The sequence below is a fragment of the Sinohyriopsis cumingii genome, chromosome 16, assembly GCF_028554795.1.
Source record: "Sinohyriopsis cumingii isolate HCF-2022 chromosome 16, ASM2855479v2, whole genome shotgun sequence".
Lineage (NCBI taxonomy): Eukaryota > Metazoa > Mollusca > Bivalvia > Unionida > Unionidae > Sinohyriopsis > Sinohyriopsis cumingii.
The window spans coordinates 68619673-68643877 of record NC_142976.1 but is presented as its reverse complement, the minus strand read 5'-3'; the positions used below and the strand labels follow the sequence as shown (position 1 = coordinate 68643877).

General features: G+C 35.4%; 2 protein-coding genes across 2 annotated transcripts in view; one reads left to right on the top strand and one right to left on the bottom strand.

The window, feature by feature from the left end:
• The window catches only part of LOC149780726 (WD repeat-containing protein 88-like), a 42702-nt gene extending 25981 nt beyond the window's left edge, over nucleotides 1-16721 (bottom strand). Inside the window, exons 1-5 of the mRNA XM_089937777.1 lie at nucleotides 16498-16721; nucleotides 9127-9326; nucleotides 8614-8677; nucleotides 3853-3991; nucleotides 860-986 (exon numbers count right to left, since the gene is read on the bottom strand). Coding sequence (XP_089793903.1) covers nucleotides 860-986; nucleotides 3853-3991; nucleotides 8614-8677; nucleotides 9127-9326; nucleotides 16498-16599 — 632 coding nt within the window. The 5' untranslated portion in view covers nucleotides 16600-16721. The remainder of the gene's footprint in view (nucleotides 1-859; nucleotides 987-3852; nucleotides 3992-8613; nucleotides 8678-9126; nucleotides 9327-16497) is intronic.
• Nucleotides 16722-16931: 210 nt separating this feature from the next.
• The window catches only part of LOC149780725 (E3 ubiquitin-protein ligase MARCHF6-like), a 101132-nt gene continuing 93858 nt past the window's right edge, over nucleotides 16932-24205 (top strand). Inside the window, exon 1 of the mRNA XM_089937776.1 lies at nucleotides 16932-16969. Coding sequence (XP_089793902.1) covers nucleotides 16942-16969 — 28 coding nt within the window. The 5' untranslated portion in view covers nucleotides 16932-16941. The remainder of the gene's footprint in view (nucleotides 16970-24205) is intronic.

Below are 24205 nucleotides of genomic sequence, written 5' to 3'. Positions count from 1 at the left end.
GCTATGGTCATTTAAACATACATACAAACATAACTACCAAATTTAAATATCTACCACAAGTAATTATTCATGCTAACAAGGTCTTCATAAAAAAGTTTTAAAATGTGTAATAAAAACTGAAATTTTTCTTGTAATGGCCTGAAAATCCAATAAGGTCATCTACATAATTATACATACAAAACTGCTTGCTAAATAAATTTCAATTGCATATGTTGATTTGTTTTTGTAAATCCTCCTAGAAAGCTCTATTGGGACAGACAGACAGATGGAGAAACAGAATCAACTGATATGCACAAACACCTGATAGTTCATGGTTTAAAAGAAAAAAAAATGGAAATAAAGAAGAGCATCTAAACAGCATTTTCCTCATGGCATTTGGACTTTCACTAACTGCATGCTAAATGAAATCAACACTGGCTTTGTATCAATTTAAATCAAATCAGATTAAATCAATTATTTCATCATCAGTAAAAAAGCCTGACTGAGAAATACACCTTTCAACTGTGTATAGCTGATGGACAATGAGTTGTAACAAAGTATGTTGTTGTTTTTGTTGTTGTTGTTGGGTCTAACGCCATTTTTCAGCACACAATAGGCTATACATGGCGGCCAGTATTAATGGTGGAGGAAGAACCCGGGAAAATCCCGGAAAGAACCACCGACCCACGAGAAGCTACTCGCAAGCTTTCTCACATACCCACATTGGTCGAATCCGAGACTCAAACCAACAAAGTATAAGAATCTTGGTTAATGCTATTTAAACATGAAGGAAGCACCTTGCTGACTCTTTTAAAGAGAAAGGTCAACTAAAGAGGTATTCAACTATTTAAACTAGATTTTAAATCAGCTCAGTACTTACCCAAGTTTTATTGTTGTTGCACAGGATTTAAGGTCAAAAAACTTTGCTGTCCTATCCATGGAGGTAGTGCAGACTTTATCATCATTTGGAGAAAATATACAACTAGTTATAGCGCTTGAATGCATACCTGAAAAAGTAAAATACAATTTATTATGCACCAAAAATTTGGAATGTTGAGGTTTTACAAGATCTAAAATCTATTGTTAACTTTTGACAATCCATTCTATTTATGCCCACTTTTTTTCAAGTAAGTGATGCTATATTAGTAAATGTTTACTAACTTAAAACATATGCAGTCAACCAACTAAAAAAAATGAAGGTAGCCAATAAAGTGATTACTCATCTGAGCCCCAACATTTCAACAACAGACCATCTACCATGGATCTAGACAAACCATGGTTGGTGGGACTTCAAGATTTCCAAGGAAGAGTTCAATATAAGAAATTAAGTAAATCAAGAATGAAATGATGGATCTTGAGTCCTCAGGCCCCTTGATCCATGACTGAATAAAATATTCATAAATTAAATCTGACAAATATTTATGTGTTCAAAGTTTTAAAATCTGACTATTTGACATTAGATGGTTAAAATGAATGTGCATATTAATAAGTATCATAAAATACATGACTAAAATATTAACCAGCAAAGTAATGCTCAGCAAAATCAAGATGAATCGGTTATTTAAACTTCAGACCAGCCTGAATAATTTAAGTGGGAACCATGTCAAATGAGATGTAAAACTGAAAATGGATTTAATATTCAGAAGAACCAAGATGAATAAGACCTTTCAATTTCAGGCCAACATGAGGATTTCAAGTAAGCACTATGACAAATGATATAAAACTGAAAGGATTCTTTACAATCAATGCAATGTAAAGACTCCCACACCCCAACTATAGCATAGTGGTCTAAAAAACTTTTAACCTGGTTCTTTTACAAAATTGTTTTGTAAATCATCTGTCTTTTACACAAGTCTTGTTCAACCAAAATGTGTATCCACACAATCTGACACGGAATTATATAAATCTATCATTTTATTAAATACATGTACTCGGATTTCATTTTTTTGTGTACAGCGTTACCCGAGGGTGATTTCTGTATAGCGCATATTGTTGTGAAACAGTGAGTTCAGTTCACTGAAAGGTGCACGAGCAAAGTGTTTGTGTTGGGAAAACTGATTTTCATCAAGCGCACAGACAATGTAGGGCTACATAGTCAGTGCATAAATTACTTCACTATACAGCCTAATGTTACATTACAAGAAGTCTTGTCAGTGAGCAGTCTACTTCAATGACTCACAATCTCCAGCAGTAGAGGTGTGTGAATTATACATTAGCTTCCTATTTATATTGAAGGATATAATTACTATACTACCATGTTTATTTTTCTATTTTTGATAACTCTGACTTGTTTCATATTGCAATGTTACATGCTATTTCCTAATTTACTTTTATGTGATTTAAACGAACAATTTATATTTGCAATAACGATGCATTTATTAAGGGACATTAAGTACTATAAGATTCTTATCAGACACAGTTTCACTTCTGAACCTGCTTATCGCTTTGTATAGTTGTCCCGATAATATAATGAGTACAAAAAGAATTAACTCAAGTTTACAGTCCATAACACCATTATGTGTTATAAAACATGCTCATGCCATTTGTAGTACACAGATTTGGATATATTTTCAGGTGATTGATGATTGATCGACTGACCAATGATTGACTGGTAGCCAAGTGTTATACTGGAAGAGTTACAGAGTCATATGCTATATCTCCATATATGCACCGGATTCTAGGTGTTGTTTAGCCATAGGCTAATATGGGTTCTGCTATAGCCAGTGAGCTGCTGTCAGGAAGGACATTGGCCAGAAGAAGACTGAGATTGTCAATTGGTGAGGAACCAAGGCTTCTGGACCAATGGGTTTGCAGAGAACAAAAGACTGTATGGATCTTTAGGCAGATTAGGAGGGGCAGACCATTGGTAGCAGCTCCTCAACCTTTGCAGAGAATGAAAGACTGTATAGATCTGTAGGCAGACTAGGAAGGGTGGACCACTGGTGGTGGCTCCTCACCTCCCAATATAGCATTGGGGCTGTAGATATTTTGCATTTTATTATTTGAATGAAAAACTCACACATTTTACTATTTGAGTAAAGCATATCATATTTCATACATTTAATTATTTGAGTGAAATGGAACATTTAACTATTTGAGTAAAGCATATCATATTTCACTGAACCATATCACTTGTCATTATTTGTGTGAAAATTGTCAACATCTATGCAAATAATTTGATTTCATTGTGTGAAATCACTTTGAATCATAAATCTCTGTACTATTTAAAGTTCTTTTCTTACATTACATTATCAGGTTCATGCATATTATGTTAATTGAACATGATCTTTTCCACTGAAACATTAATGAATGAACATTGCATTTTTTTTACCATCATTGGTGTACTTTGTCATAATCTGACCCCAACCTATCTTGTTATACAATGTATGCATATACACAAAGGTTTCTGTGGTGATTTAGAAAATGGATGTCCAAATCCATAATTTTAAAAACAGAGTTCATTAGAGAAAAGTGTGAAGACCCAATTTTGTACACTGCAAATCCAGAACAAAAGAACGGAGGTAAAGGGATGCACAACAACTTCAAAGAGCAACATTTACAGTTTAATGCCTTAAAAAGGTATTTCAGGTGCATCAAAATTGTTTGTTACAGCTAATCAATCTTTATGAGCATTTATTTAATCCAAAACTGGAGTCCATTTTATAATGTAATTTGTTACACTGTATACATTAGTTGGTAATACTGAAGTGCCATACTTAATGCATATCTGTGATAAAAAGAAGTAGATGATACTGTGTTGATGAATTCTACAAATAATCTAGACTTGTTTCAGAGGAAATTGGTGACAATATATGTATCTAAAATAATGCACTTTCTTGATACCATTCTATCATCAAATTTCCTGTCATTTACCTGGTATTTTGTGTACTATCTTCCCTGTATTAGTCTCCCACACTATTAGGGTATTGTCCAGGTCTGACCCTGAGGCAGCTAACTTCCCATCATGTGATAACTTGCAGCACATGACAGCTCCTTCATGATGACCTGTCCACTGCGAGAAGATAACATTTAATAAAGCATGAAATTAAAATAAGCATTCAAACAATAGTCCCTCAATGGAACTGATGCTCTACTTTCCCCAAAATAATTTCCAGGAATTCAAGATGACACCATTTTTTCTCTTTAACTGTTGAGTGTTGAAACCACCTCTGATATTCTTCAGCAATAAGATTTTCAAATTAGCCACTGTGGTGGCCATATTGGATGTAAGATTGGCATACTCTCGTTAAGGACAAACAAACCTGACACCATTAGAAGAATTTTGTTAAAAACACCATGCAAATATTACCATCAATTAAGGAGAATTAGTGATAACATTTAGATCTTTTATAAATTTTTAAACCACTAAGATACGCTTTATATTTCTAAAGGTCTGAAATATGTTTCATGGCTTGTGATTTATGTTAAACACATATTACATGTAAGATTTTCAATATGTTCATTGCGACAGCCATATTGGAGGTCTGAGGAACACGATCTTCATTTAGGACTAACTAGCTGTCACATGAGGTCTTTTGGTGAAAACTCTATGATGACATGACCATCAATTCTGGATGGGTTTAAATAACTTTCCATGATGGTCACCATGGTTGCTATATCAGATATCAGATTGGCATTATTTTCATTCATGATCAATTACATACCATAAGGAGTCTTCTGGTGAAACCCTATGTGGATATGACTTTCCATTTAGAAGAAGTTGCTACAATAAGATTCCCAAGATAGCTGCCATGGTGACCATATTTGATTTCAGATTTGCACAATTTTCGTTCATCCAGAACCAACAAGATATCATAATTAGTCTCCTGGGAAAAACTCTATTTGAATATGACTTTCAATTGAGGAGGAGCAGAAATAAGATTTTCAAGATGCCTGCAATGGAGGCCATAATGGATGTTAGATTGGCACCATTTTGATTTAGTACCAACAAGACATCATAAGAAATCTCCTGGTGAAAATTCCATTTGAATATGACTTTCTATTGAGGACGAGTAGAAATAAGATTTTCAAGATGCCTACAATGGAGGCCATACTGGATGTCAGATTGGCACCATTTTATTTTAGTACCAACAAGACATCATAAGAAGTCTTTCGGCAAAAACCCATCTTCACTAGCCAAGGTTTTGATGTGATAAACCTTGGTGTATTGAGCAGTAATTTCTGTGCTTCGTGTCTGTGAATTTCAATTGATGAGGTGGCAAGTCACCACATCTAATAAATATTAAGTTAACATTTTAATACTGTTCCTTCATGATCAAATCAAGGGGAGCACATAACTTGAATGCACTGATAAATAAGCAATTTTAAACTGCGAGTCCATGTTTGCACAAATAACTTTCACTTAAATAGCACTGTAGTGGCTTTCCTCTGGTACATAGTCATACTTTCGATGTTAAACTTAAAAAGCATCCTTTTTAGGTTAATTGCCTCTGTCATTTTTGGCTGATGTACAATGCACCACACTATACGTTAGTTGGCATTACATACTAAGGGAGGCAACTCACAAACTCCAATAGATATTGCTAGGACAAAACACCAATATATATGTTCGAGCCGCCAAGGTGTAGATAGGGTTATCACACCAGAAACATGGTTAGCAAAGATGGCGAAAACCCATTGTTGATATGACTTTCTATCAAGGAGGAGTAGTGATTAGATTTTTAAGATGGTCACTGTGATGACCATACTGGATATCAGATCAACATTTTATCTAAATGAAGACAAACAAGACACCATTAGAAGCCTTCAGATGAAATTCCTATGCTGATATGACTTTCCGTTTGGGAGAAGTAACAATGATAAGATTTCCAAGATGGCTGCTATGGTGACCTTACTGGCACCATTTTCATTTAGGAACAAATAAACATCATAAGAAGTATTTTAGTGAAAACCCATCTTGATATTACCATCCATTTAGGTGGAATAACCATAACAAAGTTTTCAAGATGGCTACTGTGGAGGCCATACTGAATGTATGGACAGCACCATTTTCTTTAGGACCAACCAGACCTTCTGATGAAAACTTTATACAAGTGATGCTCAATTTAAATTAATTCAATGTACATGTTTCATTTTAACACCATTTATAATGAAGTAATAACATTCAATTTGTGCAACTGTTCATTTTTATGTCATTGATGGTGCCATATGCTGTGTCACAAGCACAGCTCATGTACATGCATTTGCATTAGTTTTTATTTATGCTATATCCTCAATAATGCATCTATGGTGTAAGTCATCTGCATTGATGAATTTTTATTCAGGTGGGCTAGCAATAAGAATTTTAAGATGACTGCCATCATGGCATTTCTGGACATCAGAGATGACACCATTTTTATTCAGGACCAGCTAAACATCATAAAAAGTTTCTCAGTGAAAACCCCGTATTGATATGACTATCCATTCTGGATGCATAACAATAACACAATTTTCAAGCTGGCTGTTGTGGTAGCCATACTGGATGTCTGAGCAGCACCATTTTCATTTTAGGACCAATAAGACTGTGGGATGAATGTTTTTTGTAAAGTGTCATGGTAATTTTCTGAGTAGTTTAGGAGCAGCAGTGCTAAAAATATTTCTGCTAACAGATTGATGGGTGTCAGATGATGGGTGACAGGTAAAAGATGTTGGACAATGGACAAATGACAGGTGAAAGATGATGGACAATGGACAACAGTCCAATATATAAAGCTCTTCTGTTCTATGACAAATAGAGCTAAAACCCACAAGCTAAGAATGGAGGTTTTATTGTTGTAAATTCCACACTAAAAAGGTTTTGACACCTTTCCAATTCCTTAAATTTGTTTAAGTACATGATTATTGTTGACAATTTCATGTCTTTATTTAAATCATGTAGAAACCTATTATGATTTCTTTTAGCTTTATTGTTCACATCCAAAATTCATGTAATATCTAATATAATGAGATTTAATCTCCCACTTTATAGAAATTTCACAGTCACATGTCATAAATATTTGTTGTAATATGTGTTTAAGATAAATCACAAACCATGAAACATTGCAGACCTATTGAAATATAAAGCAAATATTTGTGGTTAAATATTTTACAAAAGATCTGAAATTTCTAGTTTCACTGACAGATCTTATTTAATTCAAAAATTGTTTTAATATGACACTATAAATGGAAATACTACACTGGAGATTAATTTATGTGGATATCATTTATTTGGTTTTACAAAATCTATCATTTATGTTGGTTTTATAATCCATGGACAGGTCTGTTGGGAAGAAAGGTTATGTTTTCTCATAGGTTAATCCTTTTCCAGTGGGTTTTTAAATGCATGATTTGAATAAACGTTGAAACCAGTGAAACTGATATCCTGTTAATAAAAATAATAAGCATGAATATTTTTATCCAACATGTGGGCCTGGCCAACATCTCTGCAGGGAACAGCTTGCATTAGAAACAAATGTGATAAAACTGATAAATTGCATTTACTGTATAAACAGAGGATGTCAAATGAATAATGATTTAATATTGAATTTTTTAAACGATTTGAATAATGTCCAGCTTTTGTGAGCAAAGGCTTGCAAAAGCTGGACATTATTCAATGAGTTTCACAAATTTAATATTAAATCATTACTTGTTTGAGATTTTGTTTATCCTATTGCTTTTATCTCAATAGAAATATAGAGAAAGAAGGAATAATTTTGTTAATTTTGACTTTGTTGTTGCACCTTTCATTGCTGCATGTAAAAAATAGTTCTATAACCATTATCGTTTAAAAGTAGTTTATTTTACAAATTATGAATTAAAGAGCAAGTGTCCTTCTGAATAAATAGAACATTTTACACAGACAAAATCATTTTTCAACACAGAATGTCAAATGCATGTGATGCCAGATAGTTTGATATGGGTTATGGAAGACAATCCAAGTTAATACTAAAGTATCCTTGTTTCACAACTAAACATTCCCGTTGTTGGGATATTCATCTGAAAGGATGATTACTGGATACAGAAATTCCAGATTTACTGTAATGCATCTGTGATCTGACATTTGCATCATTTCATTTGGAACAGTAGACTACAGTAGATAAAGACAAATTTTATTTGGAGTTGGAACTACATCATAAAAGAAACATTAGCTCCTTTGAACTATTTTACTACATAAATTCCTTGTTACAAATATACCATTCACACCTCCCCCAGGCCGATTATCAACTGACCAATATCATTTGTTCTGTTTGTTGTTGCTGTTCTTGTTTTGGGGTTGTATGCCATTTTTCAGTGCATGATATGATACGTATGGCATAAGCGGCCGCTGTTGGGTAAACTGGCCATCTTCAGATAGAGGTGGCCATTTTTCCCCCAATTACCTTTGGACAGTCAATTTGAAAAATGGCCAACAAAATGTTGATAGTGAAATTTCCCCAAAAGTGGGGTCAGGAAAATTTTCCTATGATCACAGCCATTCAGTAAAAAGAATACTGCATAATAATTTCATAGGCTTACGTGGACCAATCAAAATCACATAAAGTGATATGTTAACATGTTGTAATATCAAAAATATTAAACTACATACACTATATGTAAAGTGTACAGACTCTGTGATAACTGAAAATAATTGATATCTGCATGCTAGTTTTGCCTCACCAGAATTTTTCCTGCCTCTGTATCCCATGCCTTCACGGATTTGTCCCAGCTTCCACTCAGGAACCTGAAAACAGCCATCAAGTTTTTATCTACTGAGAATATAAAAATGTGTTCTTTAAGTTTTAAAGGTTGATTATCTCATCTTATTATATGCTCATTTTTTCTCCGTTAACTTTACGTTGTCAGAATCGCTCAGTATTTTACGATACTGCACACCTTCAAAACTGTTTTATTATTGTACTTTCAACCTTCAAAATGAGAATTAATCAGAAAAACTGAATTTAGCAGGAGAAATAATGGCATCCCAACATATATCCAAGGTGTCAACCCTAAACATTATCAATTGTTACAAAGGATTAAAATAGTTTGAGTTGCCTCCATTTCCTCAATCACATAATCACTAAAGAATTACAAACAGAAATACATGTAACAGGGAAATTATTCAAGACATTGTAACAGCCAACTTAACGTAATTATTAAAACAAGAAAATATACATATCTGACTGATCATACCTCTTGCCATCTTGTGTAGCTCTTGCCTCTGTGATAATATGAGAATGGGCATTCTCAAAGCTATGTGCTAATCTTCCTGTATCTGTCGTCCATAACTTAATGCTTCTGTCACTTGATGCTGTCAAGATCCTTTCATCATCTCTCAAATACTGACAGCTGTTCACAGCATCACCATGCCCCCTTATCACTTTGATCCGCACCTAAATAGAGTAGAAGACAGCATCAAGGTACAGGCCTGCCAGGCATATTTTTTAAAAAAATTATAGGGATATTCTTAGGCAATTTCGTCTAAAAAATATACAGGTAAAAATATAAGGATTTTATAGAAAAGATCTGTAACATTCCTATTTTGAAAATCAAACACAAAACAATTGGAATGTATAGCAAGTGTCCTCATAGTCTTTGTAGGCATTCTATAAAATTAGAGTGGAAGACTTTGAAATTCAAATCTTTCATACTAATATGTTAAAAACTTGTGACCCAAAACATCATGGGGGCAGAAATATACTCTTAAACACAGGACTAATTAATATTTCTCATCAGGTGCTCTATAAACAATGCAAGTAAATATATAGGATGAAATGGTCTCACGGATTACAAGAAAACACAAAGGAAACATGGAGCAAAAAGACAAATCCAGGGAAAATTGAGAGAAAAAGAAAGAAAGAAGAAAAAATATTGAAACCAAAATCAAATTAAAGGAAATACATGTATATAAAATTATAAGAGAAACCAATTTTTTTCTAACAAAATATGTTTCTTCAATAATACTTACCTTTAATAAAACATTCTGAGAACTATTACCACCTCGCAAATCCAGCTCTCCCAGGCTAAAAGATTTTACCTAAAAAGCCAAATGTTATCTGCCCGTCTATGGGGCAGTTAGAGTGATCTCCCCTTGATACAGGGATTGGGGCCAAATCCTATGTATTCTTCACTTACTACTGGAGTGGAAGGCACACTCTCTATATGGAAACAAGTGCAGGAAGGAAGTGAGGGTGTACGTGTATTATGATTGCATCAGTATATGTATTATTAAATAACCATTTTGCATTTTTTTTATGGATTCTGCTTCAAATATGTTACCCAATCATAATACTTTAGAAGAATAGGCAAGAGGTGGAGAGAGATAATCTCCATACCCCAGATAAATCATCTCCCATCCCAAAAGGTATGTGAGACTGCTTCTAGATAACCTGACTTGAGAATATACTCCAGATGTTGAGTGGCTACGAAAAGGAAAAATGTTTCTTCTCGTAAATCCAGCAGAAGTCGTAAAGTCCCATCCTTATGAAGCTGTCAGACAACACGGAAAGGTACTTGTTGTGCCAAGGCTATTGGAGTGCTCTAAAAATATTACAAACGTCGAACCCATGACCTTTCGCATCCAAGGCGGATGCTCTAACCACTAGAGCAGTACGAAATTCTGAGACAGCAACAGGTGTATGGTGAAGATGCTTGCATTTGCAACATGTACAACAAAGACAAGGTTGGCACACCTCTATGTTACTCTCATGTACTGTGGCTGAAATTTCATTGGATATTGTAATTGTGGAAACTGTACATGATTTAAGCACACAACTAACCAAAAATGCTGTTCACTTGTGCAGAAAATTCCGCCTGAATTTGTAATGTTATTTGTTATTGAAGAATAACTGCAGAAGGCGTTCTATAGTATTTATTATATACAAGACATCAATACAGCTTGGAAGGGGAGTAAAGTCTGCCCTGAGTGTCTATTTCCCATGGAACTTAAACCCTAGTGAATGTATAACATAAACCAGCTGTTGGTGTGTATCAGTTCTAGTGCAGTGTGGAATGTCTGATTACTTTTACTGTCAAGTGATGTTTCAAAGCTAATTAGATTAAGGCTTACACTACATCTCCCTTCCTGAGAAGTTTACATTAAAACGAAACGTGATCTGATGACCGCATTTCTAAACAAGCTACATCAGCTTAATTTATTTTACAAGTTCAGTCTCTCAGGTGGTTTCGACAATCTTCCCGAACGTGTGAAATATCCGTTTTGACTGGTTGGCACTGCTTTGCTTTCATCTGAGTCAGTCAAAGTATCAGGGTCTGAAGCAGTCACTTTTAGAGGCTCCGATAATGTGGTAGGCATGGGAACTAAATTTCTCCTATTACGCCGTATCTCTTCCTCGTCAGTTACTACCATGTATGAACGAGGTGTATATGCCTCAGATTTAATTATCCCTGAAGAAAAATGATCTTTAATCCATACTTTATTCCCTACCTGAAGTTTTTTCATATTTAGGACGCGATGTCGACGATCATAATTTCTCTTTTGAGTTTGCTTTTGATAGTTTTCCGATTTCTTCAGTTTCATTAAATCTGGCCATTTCGGCTCTAAGTTGTTTGGTGCCATTGGCAAAGTAGTTTGTAATTTTCTTCCCATCAGTAATTCAGCAGGGCTGTATCCATTTGGTAATGGTGTTGCGCGATATGTCAAAAGAGCTATGTAAGGATCGTTTGCTTTTTTAAGCATTCTTTTAATTGTCTGAACAGCCCTTTCGGCGAGACCATTGCTCTGTGGATATTTTGGACTGCTTGTAATATGCCTGAATCCATAACTTTTTGCAAAATCTTTGAGTATAGCGGATGTGTATTGCGGACCATTATCTGAAACTAAAACTTCTGGTATACCGTGTCGCGCAAAGATTGATTTGAGATGACTGACAATTGCTTTCGAACCTGTGCCTTGCAATTTTGCTATTTCGATGTATCGTGAGAAATAATCAATCACCAAGAGATATGTTTGACCATTCAGTTCAAACAAGTCTGAAGCGACTCTTTGCCAAGGTCGACTTGGAAATTCATTTGGTATCATTGGTTCAGCTTGATCTCGTGAGTTTTCGATACAATTTTGGCAAGACTTTACCAAGTGCTCTAGCTGAGTACTTAGTCCTTTCCACCAAACTGACGTTTTGGCGCGTTCTCGGCATTTAACTATGCCTTGGTGACCATCGTGAATTCTCTCTAGGATTTCTCTTTGAAGTGATTCTGGTACGACAAGGCGTGTACCTTTCATTAAAAGACCATTTTGAACTGTAAATTCACCTCTATCTGCCCAGTACGATTGAAGTTTTCCGTCAATAGCGGATTTCTCTGGCCACCCCGTTTCACAGAATTGTACAAGTTGTTTGCAAATCGAATCATTTCGATATTCAGACTTTATTTGTTCAAGTCGGGTATTTGATGCAGGCAAATTGCTAACTACGAAATCAACATAGGCGTTAGTTTCAGCCTGAAATTCTCTGTCACTCTCAGAGTGATAACTTAAAGGTGCTCTGGATAGAGCATCAGCAGTTAATAGACTTTTGCCAGCAACATGAACTATACAAAAGTTGAATCTCATCAAACGCATTCTAAAGCGTTGAATTCTAGGGGGTAAATCTCCCAAGATTTTTGTGCTCATTAGTGGTACTAATGGCTTATGGTCAGTTTCAAGTTTGAATTGTGACCCAATTAAATAGCTACTGAAGCGTTCACAAGCCCAAGTGATTGCAAGGGCCTCTTTTTCTATTTGAGCATAGCGTTGCTCAGTTTCTGACATACCTCGTGATGCGAACGCCACCGGTCTCAGAGTGCTTCCGTGCTTCTGCTGTAGCACAGCACCTAGTCCAAATGAAGATGCATCTGCAGATACAACTATTTCTCTATTTGGATCATAGTGTGCTAAAGTTGGTGAAGATATCATTTCTTGCTTGATATCTCTAAAAGCTTGTTCTTGATCTGGACCCCAAGTCCACGAGTTTTTACCTTTCAAAAGCTCACGTAATGGTTTTGATTTTTCTGCCAAATTTGGACAAAATTTGCCAAGCTGATTTGCCATACCGAGAAATCGTCGTATATCTGTTACGCATTTCGGTGTTTCCATTTCCGTTATAGCTTTGGCTTTTTCTGGATCAGGTCGGCAACCATTTTCGCCAACAACATGCCCAAGAAACCTTATTGATGGTCTCGAAAATTCACACTTTTCAGCGTTCAAAGTGACGCCGGCCTTTTGAATTGATTTCATTACCATTTCTAGTCTTTCGTCATGCTGTTTCTGCGTTTCCCCAAAGACAAGAACATCGTCCATGTGACAGAGTGTTCCGTCAAGTCGCTCCAGCGTTTCTGACATCCTTTTCTGAAAAAATTCAGGCGCAGAACTGATTCCGAATGGAAGGCGATTAAAATAAAACCTTCCAAAGGGAGTAATGAAAGTTGTAAGGCGGCGTGAATCTTCTGACAGGTTTATCTGCCAAAAGCCTGAGTTTGCATCAAGTTTGGTGAAAAACTTTGCACCTGCTAGTTTTGCAAGGGATTCTTCAACTGATGGTAGTGGGTGGTTTTCTCTTTTAACCGATTCATTCAGTTTTGTTAGATCCACGCAAATTCGTACCGTACCGTTTGGTTTCGGAACAACAACCATTGCCGCGCACCACTCGGTGGGCTCATCTACTTTTGAAATAACACCTATTTTTTCCATTCTATCCAACTCCTCTTGAACTTTATTCAATAAAGGGATAGGAACCTTTCTTGGGGTAGATAAGGCATAAGGTTTGGCATTTTTGTCCAGAGTTATGTTATAGAACCATTTTGTTTTCCCTAGACCTTTAAACAAATTTGGAAATTTCTCGCGATAATCCCTATCTAAATGTATGGATTTATCGTGAATTTTGCTTGCATTTTGTGAGTTTTTATCTGAGGCATTTACTGAGGATATATTTACCTGTTCAATTATCTTGAGAGCCTGAATCGCGGGCCTGCCCAAGAGTGCCTGATTCAGTCCCTTTACAACAAATATGTCTTGTACACTGAATGCATCGTTTGATTCAAGTCCACATGTGAATTTTCCAAGCACTTTAAGTTCAAAGTTTCCAGGTCCATACAGTTTTCGATCAGACTTTGATAGTTTTTGGTCTCCAATTTTTCTTAAATCTCTCTCAGGAATTACAGTCATATCAGCTCCAGTATCAATCTTGAATACAAGTGAAGTGTTGTTTAATCTCACACGCGTTATCCACGGCTGACCCTTCTTTGTGCTAATAGTCCCTAGAAATCCAGATTCCTCTCCAGATTCTATTGTGCGAACTGTTGACTTTGACAAACAGCATTTTGCATAGTGTCCTCTTTTCTTACACTTGTAGCATTCTGCTTCTTTTGCTGGACATTGATCTCGAGAATGATTAATTTTCTTTCCACATCTCATGCATCCTTTTCTGCTGACATTATTTTGCTGAACATTTGGGATTTTATGTTTCTGTTTCCCATATTTCAGTGAAGACGATTTTACTGCATCCATTTCAGACATTCGTTCTCCACTTGCTCGTATCGTTGTTTGTTGCTTTTTCACAGCTTCATTTTGTCGAGCTTGACTAACGGCTGACTCTAGAGTTAGATTTGCATCTAACTGCAATTTTTCTGACAGCTTTGAATCTCGCAGTCCAACTACAAGTCGATCTCTGATCATTTCATCATGTAGTGGCCCGAAATTACAATTATCTGCTAACACATAGATAGCTGTAACAAAACTGTCCACTGTTTCTCCCTCTTCCTGTTTTCTTTGATTAAATTTTGCCCTTTCAAAAATTACATTCCTCTTTGGAATGAAATATAGCATGAATCTATCTGTCACAGGCTTCCACTTCTTTTGATTTTCCTCTGTCAGGTTGAACGAAGACAAAATGTCATCAGCCTCACTTCCCATGGAATAAATCAAGGTATTCACTTGAATTTCTTCCTCTTTTTCACTAAGTCCAGACGCTTGCCGAAAGCGTTCAAAGCGCTGAAACCACTTTTCCCAAGTTTCAGGTCTCGAAAAGTCAAATTTGTCCGGATTTGTAAATTGAAATGAAGCCATTTTCAACTCTGATAATTTCGATCCTGTATTTTTACCGCTGCCACCATGTAATGTTATTTGTTATTGAAGAATAACTGCAGAAGGCGTTCTATAGTATTTATTATATACAAGACATCAATACAGCTTGGAAGGGGAGTAAAGTCTGCCCTGAGTGTCTATTTCCCATGGAACTTAAACCCTAGTGAATGTATAACATAAACCAGCTGTTGGTGTGTATCAGTTCTAGTGCAGTGTGGAATGTCTGATTACTTTTACTGTCAAGTGATGTTTCAAAGCTAATTAGATTAAGGCTTACACTACAGAATTTAGTCTAAAGTAAACTATCTTTCACAGTTATTCAAAAAGGGAAAATGAATTGTGCCAGACTAGTTTGTATCAGATTCTGAAAGTGCATAGAATAAATTACAAAATATATAAAAGTAAAATAGCTCTTTTTTCTACAATTTACCTCTAATGTCCAGGAAGTGAAAATAACCAAGCAGAACTATCATTTTTTTGACAGGTGTGCATCTTAACTAAGACCAAGCTGCATACTCTGTAACCCAAATTATGCCAATCATACATCAAAATAAAGGGAATTAAATGTTCTTTTCACAATACCTATGATATATGTCTTTTTTAAATAACCAGTATAACCAATCTGGAAAACCTGAGAAACTTTTTTTCTTTATAAATCTAAACATATAGAAAACTGTAGAGCACCGCTTAAACGTCCCACAATATTGAGTTAAGCCTTTTAGGATGACAGATCTCTTAGATGAAAGCTGGAGAAGAGTAGTCGGATCTCCATCCCACAGCATGGATAATAACAAAGAACAGTTTCATTGCAGTGCAATGGAAGCTGGGAATGCGAAAATCAGTTAAAAGGATAGGTATGTTAAAGGAAATAAAGTTATCTAAAGACTTTCTTCAATTATATTTGTATTCCTTTTGTTAAAGAAACATACTTCAACTTAATCTGATTTTGGCATTCCCAGCTTCCATAGCATTCCAGCCAACTGAAATGTATACCAAATGAACTTGAAAATACGTCCATTTGCTTGTGTGATAATTTGAAAATATCAGAAAAAAGACATCGTAGTAATTAAATTCTGACTAAAACGTTAGGACTTTGATCTGTAGAAAAGCACTGATATTGGGCTACCAAGTGTGAGATAATCCTGACAATTTGACTTCTTGTTCCAATCTTAGTCTACACCAGAACACACTACACGGTGCCATTATTTAGGCAGTAAGATCTCAAACCCTAAAACATAAATATCAGTGTCGATGTCGTACACTGTATGACTAGCCCTAATCCTACAATATAAAACATAAAACGTTATTAATGTTTGGAGTTATGTCTTACTGCCTAAATAACTACATTGTGCCATGAGAGACAATTTAAGTACAGCAAGTACTTTTGGGAGAGTGGACGGGATAAATGTCGAAACAATATCAGCCTTTGGTATAGGGGTTTACGTTAAGCATTTCAAAGCCAAAATATGCACAAAAGCTTTAAACACCGTCGCGAGATCTTCGTGTTCCCATGTTGCACTGATTTCTTTTTCGGGCGTTATTTCTTCAGAATCTTCTAGAGCGATTCCATCAGCGGTTTCGGTTGGCATATTTTCTTTGGAACTGTCATCAATTCAAATTATCGTTGTTACTTAACTAACTTTCGTCTCTTCCTACTCAATTATGAAATCAATGACAGAAATATATGCGTCGGCAAAGTTTTAGTGGTTACCGAGATAAATTTATCGTAAAAAAGTCTTGGAATGTTCTATTCAGGATGTCGTATAGATGAGCAATAACTGCAGTAACTAAATAGCTTGATATTTTCAGTTCTATGATATTAATTTGCTTCTGTTACGGTTTAATTTACATTTTATTTCTCAATTTAAGATCTCCTTATAAATGAACGTTATCGCATCAGTTTACGACAATGGGTGACAAACTGTACCAAAATGGAGTCGGATTCAGAAGGGCAACTTGGTAAGGCACAATATGATCTACATTTTTGCGTGCCGTTGTCTCAATTTTTTTCTCTCCATATATATAATGTATGATATTTTAATATATAATGCTTATTTTATGTATTTTTAACGAATTTTTGAGTTGCAGCAGTCCATCTTAACTTTGGTAGTTCTGTCGCACTGAATGTTCATTTTGTGCACGTTAAGGTCCGTCAAAACACGTCATTTTATTGTTTATTTTGAACATGTGACTTTAGATGAGCACAGAGCAAAGATTAAATTATAGCGAATACCACCTGCTCGTAGTGCCTCGATTACGTCATATTTGATGATAATTAACAATACATAATTGGCTGACACTAAAAATAGTACAAGTTATACAGGTCGTGGACTTGATTACACCCGCTATTAAACGTGGATTATTCAAATTATTTCGCTGTTTATTTATTAATATTCATTGCAAGATCATTAGGCAGGTAATGCATTCAAGTTCTCACAAACCAGTGTTAAAGCTCGTGAACATAGTGATCAGGCTAGCCCGATTTTGCTCTGACCGTTCCTAGTACGTTTTTGATATTTTGACATTTATGTTGCGGTATGGTATCAAAGCCAATTGTCTGTCAGATATGTGGGATTCACTGCCACCATGCAGTGGCAGCATAGGGTAGCTGCTTAATAGCCAGCCTAGGAAACTTAAAAGACCTTACATTAAGCCATACCTGCTTGTAATTATCTGGAAGATGATTTCTTTTCTCAGAAATTGTGAGTGTAATATTTATTATGACTTTAATCCACTTATAGTTGAGATCAAACTAGAGCATTGATGAATTATATCCTGTACTAATAATTTTGCGTTGCTTGACATGTGACTACATAATTTTTGCATTATACATGCCCATGACATCAGAAGTTAAATAGTCATGTGATATCAACAGACTACTATTGCCTATGTTGTTGTACCAACAAAAAAAAAGATAATAATAAAAGAAGGTCATTTAAAATGTCTCTAACAAAATTAATGAAAGCACACTTAATTTTCAACATATTTATTCAGAGAACAATGACCAGAAACAGGTGTCCTGAATGGTCGAGCATAGGGCACATGCCAGTGAGGTTTTTCATTGGGTCATGTAGCTGTCACGTTGTCATGTGTTATTTGTGCAATGAATCTGGCTTTCTTCATGTTGGTGCAAGCAGTGGAAGAGATACAAAGCACTGAGGTGATCTAAATTGCCCAAATACCCTTTTTCCAACATTTTTAAGACATGTATCCAAAATTAAGCAAAAATAAAAGAAAAATATATATAATGAACAAATTATTTATTTATAGCATCATCACCAACCACATATTAAGCCTAGACAGTTTAGAGCCATGTGAGAGAAAAAACAGTGATGAGATAAATTTGTAAAATACAGTATTCAATCATTATAATGCTGTCCATGTGAGAGTATTGTTGGACCATCTTAAAATGAAATATGAGATGCATATAAACTTATTTACAATGGAATTCATGATCAGACTCACCTTTTCACAGAAACAGCAATATTATAATGGGCTTAGGGAGGATATGCTGTACCCAATTTTTCTAAATATTTTCAGAATCTTTCCTCGAGTCTTGGCCACAGGAAAACAAATAAAACCTGTAAAATTTAAATATAATCTAAAGAGCAATAATGTAGTGAATGTACTTCCAACACTATCCAGAGTAAATAACCATGACCTCTAGGTGGGACCTATAAAGTGATGATCAATGATGGATTGATCAATTAGACAATGTGGTTTTCAGTAATTTGTATGAAATGCTAATTTGAGAGTTTCATGAGATATGTAAGTAAATTAATTATATTAAATGCATAATACTTAATTTTCTTCAGCATTTAGACTGGAATCCCAAAAATGTTGGATGTTCTTTTGAAACTATTACAGTACACAAATAGTTGTGTATGGATTGTTATCTCAACTCAATGGATGTCAACAGAGGGGCAGGGGCAGGGGTCTAAGCATCCACCATGGGCAGTGGAAGTCCACAGCTCAACATTACAGCTGTTAACAAGCTTGTATAAAAAATTTAATATATATGGCTTAAACATTTTAATACAAGGCCATAATATGTAATAGCTTTGGGTCTTGTATACACATCTAGCATCTCTTTCATTGACCCATCGGGGGCCCCGGGTGGTCTAAAGCGCTCACCGTTCCGGATCACTGCCATCTCACCTCTGTCTGCGTGGGTTCGAGTCCAAGGCTCGGCTAGCATGGGTACGTGGGAAAGCCTGCCAGTAGCTTCTCGTGGTTCGGTGGTTCTTCCCTGGGTTTTCCAGGGTTCTTCCTCCACCAGTTATACTGGCCGCCATGTATAGCCTATCTTGTGCTGAAAAATGGCGTTAAACCCTAGAACAACAACAACATTGACCCATCTTTGCTAGCCAAGGTTCCAATAACCCTATCTACACTTTGGCATACTGAGTAGATATTTCTGAGCTTTGGGTCTGTGAAATTCATTGGATGTGGCAGCAAGCTACAGCATCCAATCAAAATTAAGTTGTTTAAATTGAACACTGGTCCTACTTGATCGAGACGAGAGCACACAACTTGAATGGACTGATAAATAAGCAATTTTACAGTGTCCATGTTTGCACAAATACCTTTCACTTAAATACACCTGTAATGGCTTCTCTCTGGTACATAGTCATACTTTCAATGTTAAACTTACAGAGTATCCTTTTTTGGTAAATTGCAACCACCATTTTCTGCAGATGTACAATGCACCATGCTATTGGTTAGTTGGTATTATATACTAAAGGAGGCAACATGTGAAATCCAAAAGATGTCACTAGAACAAAGCACCAATATAGCTGTTTGATCCACCAAGGTGTAGATAGGGTTATTGGAACCTTGGCTAGTGAAGATGTGATTGACATAAAATGGGTTATTCCACTTCCTGAACCTACCTATTCAAATTAGCATAATTGGCTCACCCACTTAAACCTTCAAACACAGTTCATTAGCTATTGTTAGCCATTTAAGTAATATATGAAATGGTGGTGTTTACATGACCTCTTTCCCTTTAATTGCAACTATTTAAACTGCCCAACGGATAGGTGCACATCAGCTCCAGTTATGACTGTTTGCCATTTATACATGCTACATGTAATGGGCATACACTAAACATGGTGGGCTTATTGTTGTTTTTGTTTTAAAATTACTAAACCTTGTGTCTTCTTAAAACATGATCATGTCAGAGGTTTTGGGAGTACAAAATCATAATTTTAGCATAACATGCCATGCTTCAATCTGATTAAAATCAGATCTCAGTTTTTATATAGGACAGTGGTGATCTGATTTTGATCACAGGGACTTGTATCATTGCTTAGAATTTAACTATCAGTAATGAATGTAGTATAAGTATTATGCTAATATATGACTGACAGTCTGATTGTAAGCAATGATGCGAGCCCCTGTTATTTAGATTGCACAATGTTATGGCAGGTATGTCAACATCTTGAAAATTCATTGACACGTATCATCAGCACAATCAAAATTTCCTCAGGCAAATTAAAATTTTAGACAAACCTGATGGACACCTCACTTAGAGTACAGGATGAGCCCGATCTAAAATTAGAGGGGCCCTGGGCATCTGGCTATCAGATGTTTCGAGCACTGTGATGCTACATGTGTGCAGCATGATGTCCAAATGTTAGACATGGCTATGAACTGCCACACTACAGACATAGTAGTGATATGACTGAATTTTAAAAGAAAATCTATAAAACACAAACACACACGCTCCAGTCTAATGGAAATCCACGAAATATACTGTAACAGATTTTATTGCAGCCATAGTGAGTTTTATGGCACCCTCAGTAATTCTGTTGTATTTTTTCCATGAGTTGATACATTAAACAAACAGATGTGAGAAACCCCAACAACGTCAACTGATCATGGCAGATACCAATTTCATACCTTTACTGGTACAAACACTATAGTGGTAACATTTCTTGTTATATTTATGAGTGACCTACCTAGGGATACATAAGAGAAATATGGATTACTTAGAATAAAGTGGCATCATATATTAAAATAAAAAATATACACAAACCTCTACTTTTACCCTTAAACTTTGAAAATCACATCGTTTATGAGCACTGCATTTTTTTAAACTCATTCAGCCCCAGCACTGTTATCAGTATCTCAGCTGCTATGCCCCAGAAGCACTAAGCTGTGTCTAGCTGCTTGTGCCCCAAAGTATTTACCTGTTTGAAAAAATTTGAAAACATTGTGCACATGCGTTCACTCTTACCTTAATTTCTCTTCTTATATCTAATTAAAATCCAAGAAATTTTCAACATTTATTCCAAATGAATTTGTCTACGAAGTGATGTATTTTTTTTCCCATTTGTCCAAGTCTTTCACAACTTATTTATATACTATTAAAATAACTTATGTGCAACGTTAATCTGCAAGATCTCTATCATCATCACTGTCAGCATCATGAGGATGGGCTTCTGATGATTTAGTCTCAGAAACTTCTATGTCCGAATCTAAATCTCGCAAAATATTTTTGAGATCAAACTTGAGAAACTCCTATGTCCACCATCATTTACGATTTTTCATGAACAGAAAACGTGTAGTGAAACTGCTGTCAAACAGTAACCCTTGGTTTCTAAACAATTCAGATTTTCACAAATGAAAGTAAAATCATTTCTGATTGGTTTAATAGTTATTTACTTCTTGGAAAAAAAACATTTGTAACTAATAAGAGACATTGTATCTAACACACATTCATCACGCCTGGAGACTGGATCAGCCATTGGATGCAGTAAACAATCCATGACTACAGGTGGAATTCGCCAATGAATGCAGAAACCGGATCACATCTACAGATGGGATCAGGGCCAAATGAGTTAAGGCACATAATTTTGTACACTATTGGCTGTTGCACTCATTGGTGACCATTTATATCATGAACAAAGTGATTTCAATGAAGAATACAAAGTTAATTTTTGTCTTCACTTTGTGTCACGAATTTACATTCATTATTCATAAGCAGGCACTGGCTTAAATGTCGACATTCTTGCTTTAATGTCACTCACCATACCTTTAACCGGTAAACAGTCGATCAGGACAATTCACACATGTTCAAGCTAATGTTTAATATTACACTTTGACATTTTAAATTGTAAATTAACTATTGAAAGAAAATATCACAAAATCACATGTAATAACACTAAAAAGAGGTTAATTTGTGAAAAACAAATTTGGATTGAGAAACACCTTTGATGTTATGTTTTCATATTATCAAGTAAAACCAGTCTAGCATTATGTGAAATTTTAAATTTAAATATTTTTTTTTCATTTTGACAGATTTTCCGTTTAACTTATATTTAGAAGAAAAAAAATGGTCAAATGGCTCTGATGCAGGTCTAAACTTGGACACAACTCCCTCGATAACTCGCACCCTGATAACTCGTGAACCCACTTATATTTCTTGAAAATTGCGATCAAAATTGGTAACTGAAACATTGATATATTGCTCGTTTTATGGTCGAAAACGGTAGATATGACCTAGAAAATTTAAATAACATTTTGAAATTATCACCTTTTAACACAAAGTCATATAATTGGTTAAATTTTCTTTCCAAATGACATTTTTGGGACACCGTAATTAAAGATAATCAAGGAAATTTTGATCAATGAAAATGTCATGCCTAGTATAGGCAGTACAATAATATTTAGATGCCAATTAAATAATATTTATTAAGTGAAATTTGTATTTTAATTCTATCTATCAGTTTCACTTAAGCGTAATCATCATAAATGCAGTGTGTATTTAAACATAAAATGTCAATCTATTGTAACAGATAGGTCTGCAAGCATTTCTCTGAGAATCTAATTAAGAGCTGATTGTGTGTTGATAACTTACTTGTGGAAGTATTTTTGTATTGTTGCAATGAATTAACAGCTGGCCTCCTTTGTATTAGGCCCTGTCACGTTAATTATGTCTTTTGAATATAAAAAGGACATGGACTATACCAAATAATGTTACGAGGCACGCAGATCCTATATACTTAAAATCTATTGGGCCCTGTTCGTATGTCGGATCAATTGTTCAATTGAACACTTATAAATTTTATTATGTAGTGTAAATTACCTTAAGTTAACTGACTCTTTCATAACTGTGATCAAAGATAGCAAGGCAACCAAGCAAAACGAATACTTCACAAAATAACGAGCATGATTTCACAGATACATACCATTGTGGGCAAGTGAATTTCTGAAGTAGCACTTAGAGATATCCGTAAGGATGATAAGAAGTTTCACTGTTACTTTCAATGAAATCATGACATCAATATTGTGCTAATTGAACAATACAAAAATTGAGTTTCGACATAGGCAATTTGTCTCACGAAAATAAATGTTGGTAGTTTTTGAAGAAAAAATCTTTCTCAGTGGTATATCAACAGATAGTCTAATTTCTGGCTACTTTGACTCCCGACTTACTAGTATACTATTTAAAACCACTCCAAGAACCAGACTAATCAACAGGACAAAAAGCAGTGATTTAATACACGTTTTCGTGTACACATGATGGCTGTTGAAACCAGTTGGAACAATCTTTTACATGTTGGAAATTTTGAAAATAAATGTGTGTGTGTGTGATTAGGATTTTAAATGTAGCTTTAACAATTTTTAAGTCATATCGCTTCAATGTCTGCAGTGAGGCAGTTTATAGTGATGTCTAACACTGGGGATCCAACTTATGTGTGAGTGTGTGTGTGTTTGAGAGAGATTTTGATTTTTAGCATAGCTTTAACAAGTTTTCAGTCATATCGCTACAATGTCTGCAGTGTGCCATTTTGTAGTGACATCTAGCACTGGGGCATCATGCCACAGACATGTAGGATGATGTCCCACCCAGTCACATTATCCTGACACCAGACTGACCAGGCCTAACACTAACCTCATAATGCTGAGCATCTAGTGAGGTAGCTGTCAGTACCATTTTTGTAAGTCTTTGGTATGACTTGGCCAGGGTTCAAACCCATGACCATCCACTACTGAGGCAGATGCTCTAACCACTAGGCCACTGGAATGGTATGAAAATAAATGTTATTTATACAGAATAACAAGCAACCTCACTAGAAAAAGAGCATTTTTAAGAATTATTATCAACGTGATTGTAAAAGAAGTATTAAGTCATTAAACAGCCCAGTACCGTACTTGCCTCCCCCCCCCGCCCCCGGTTTTGTCGAT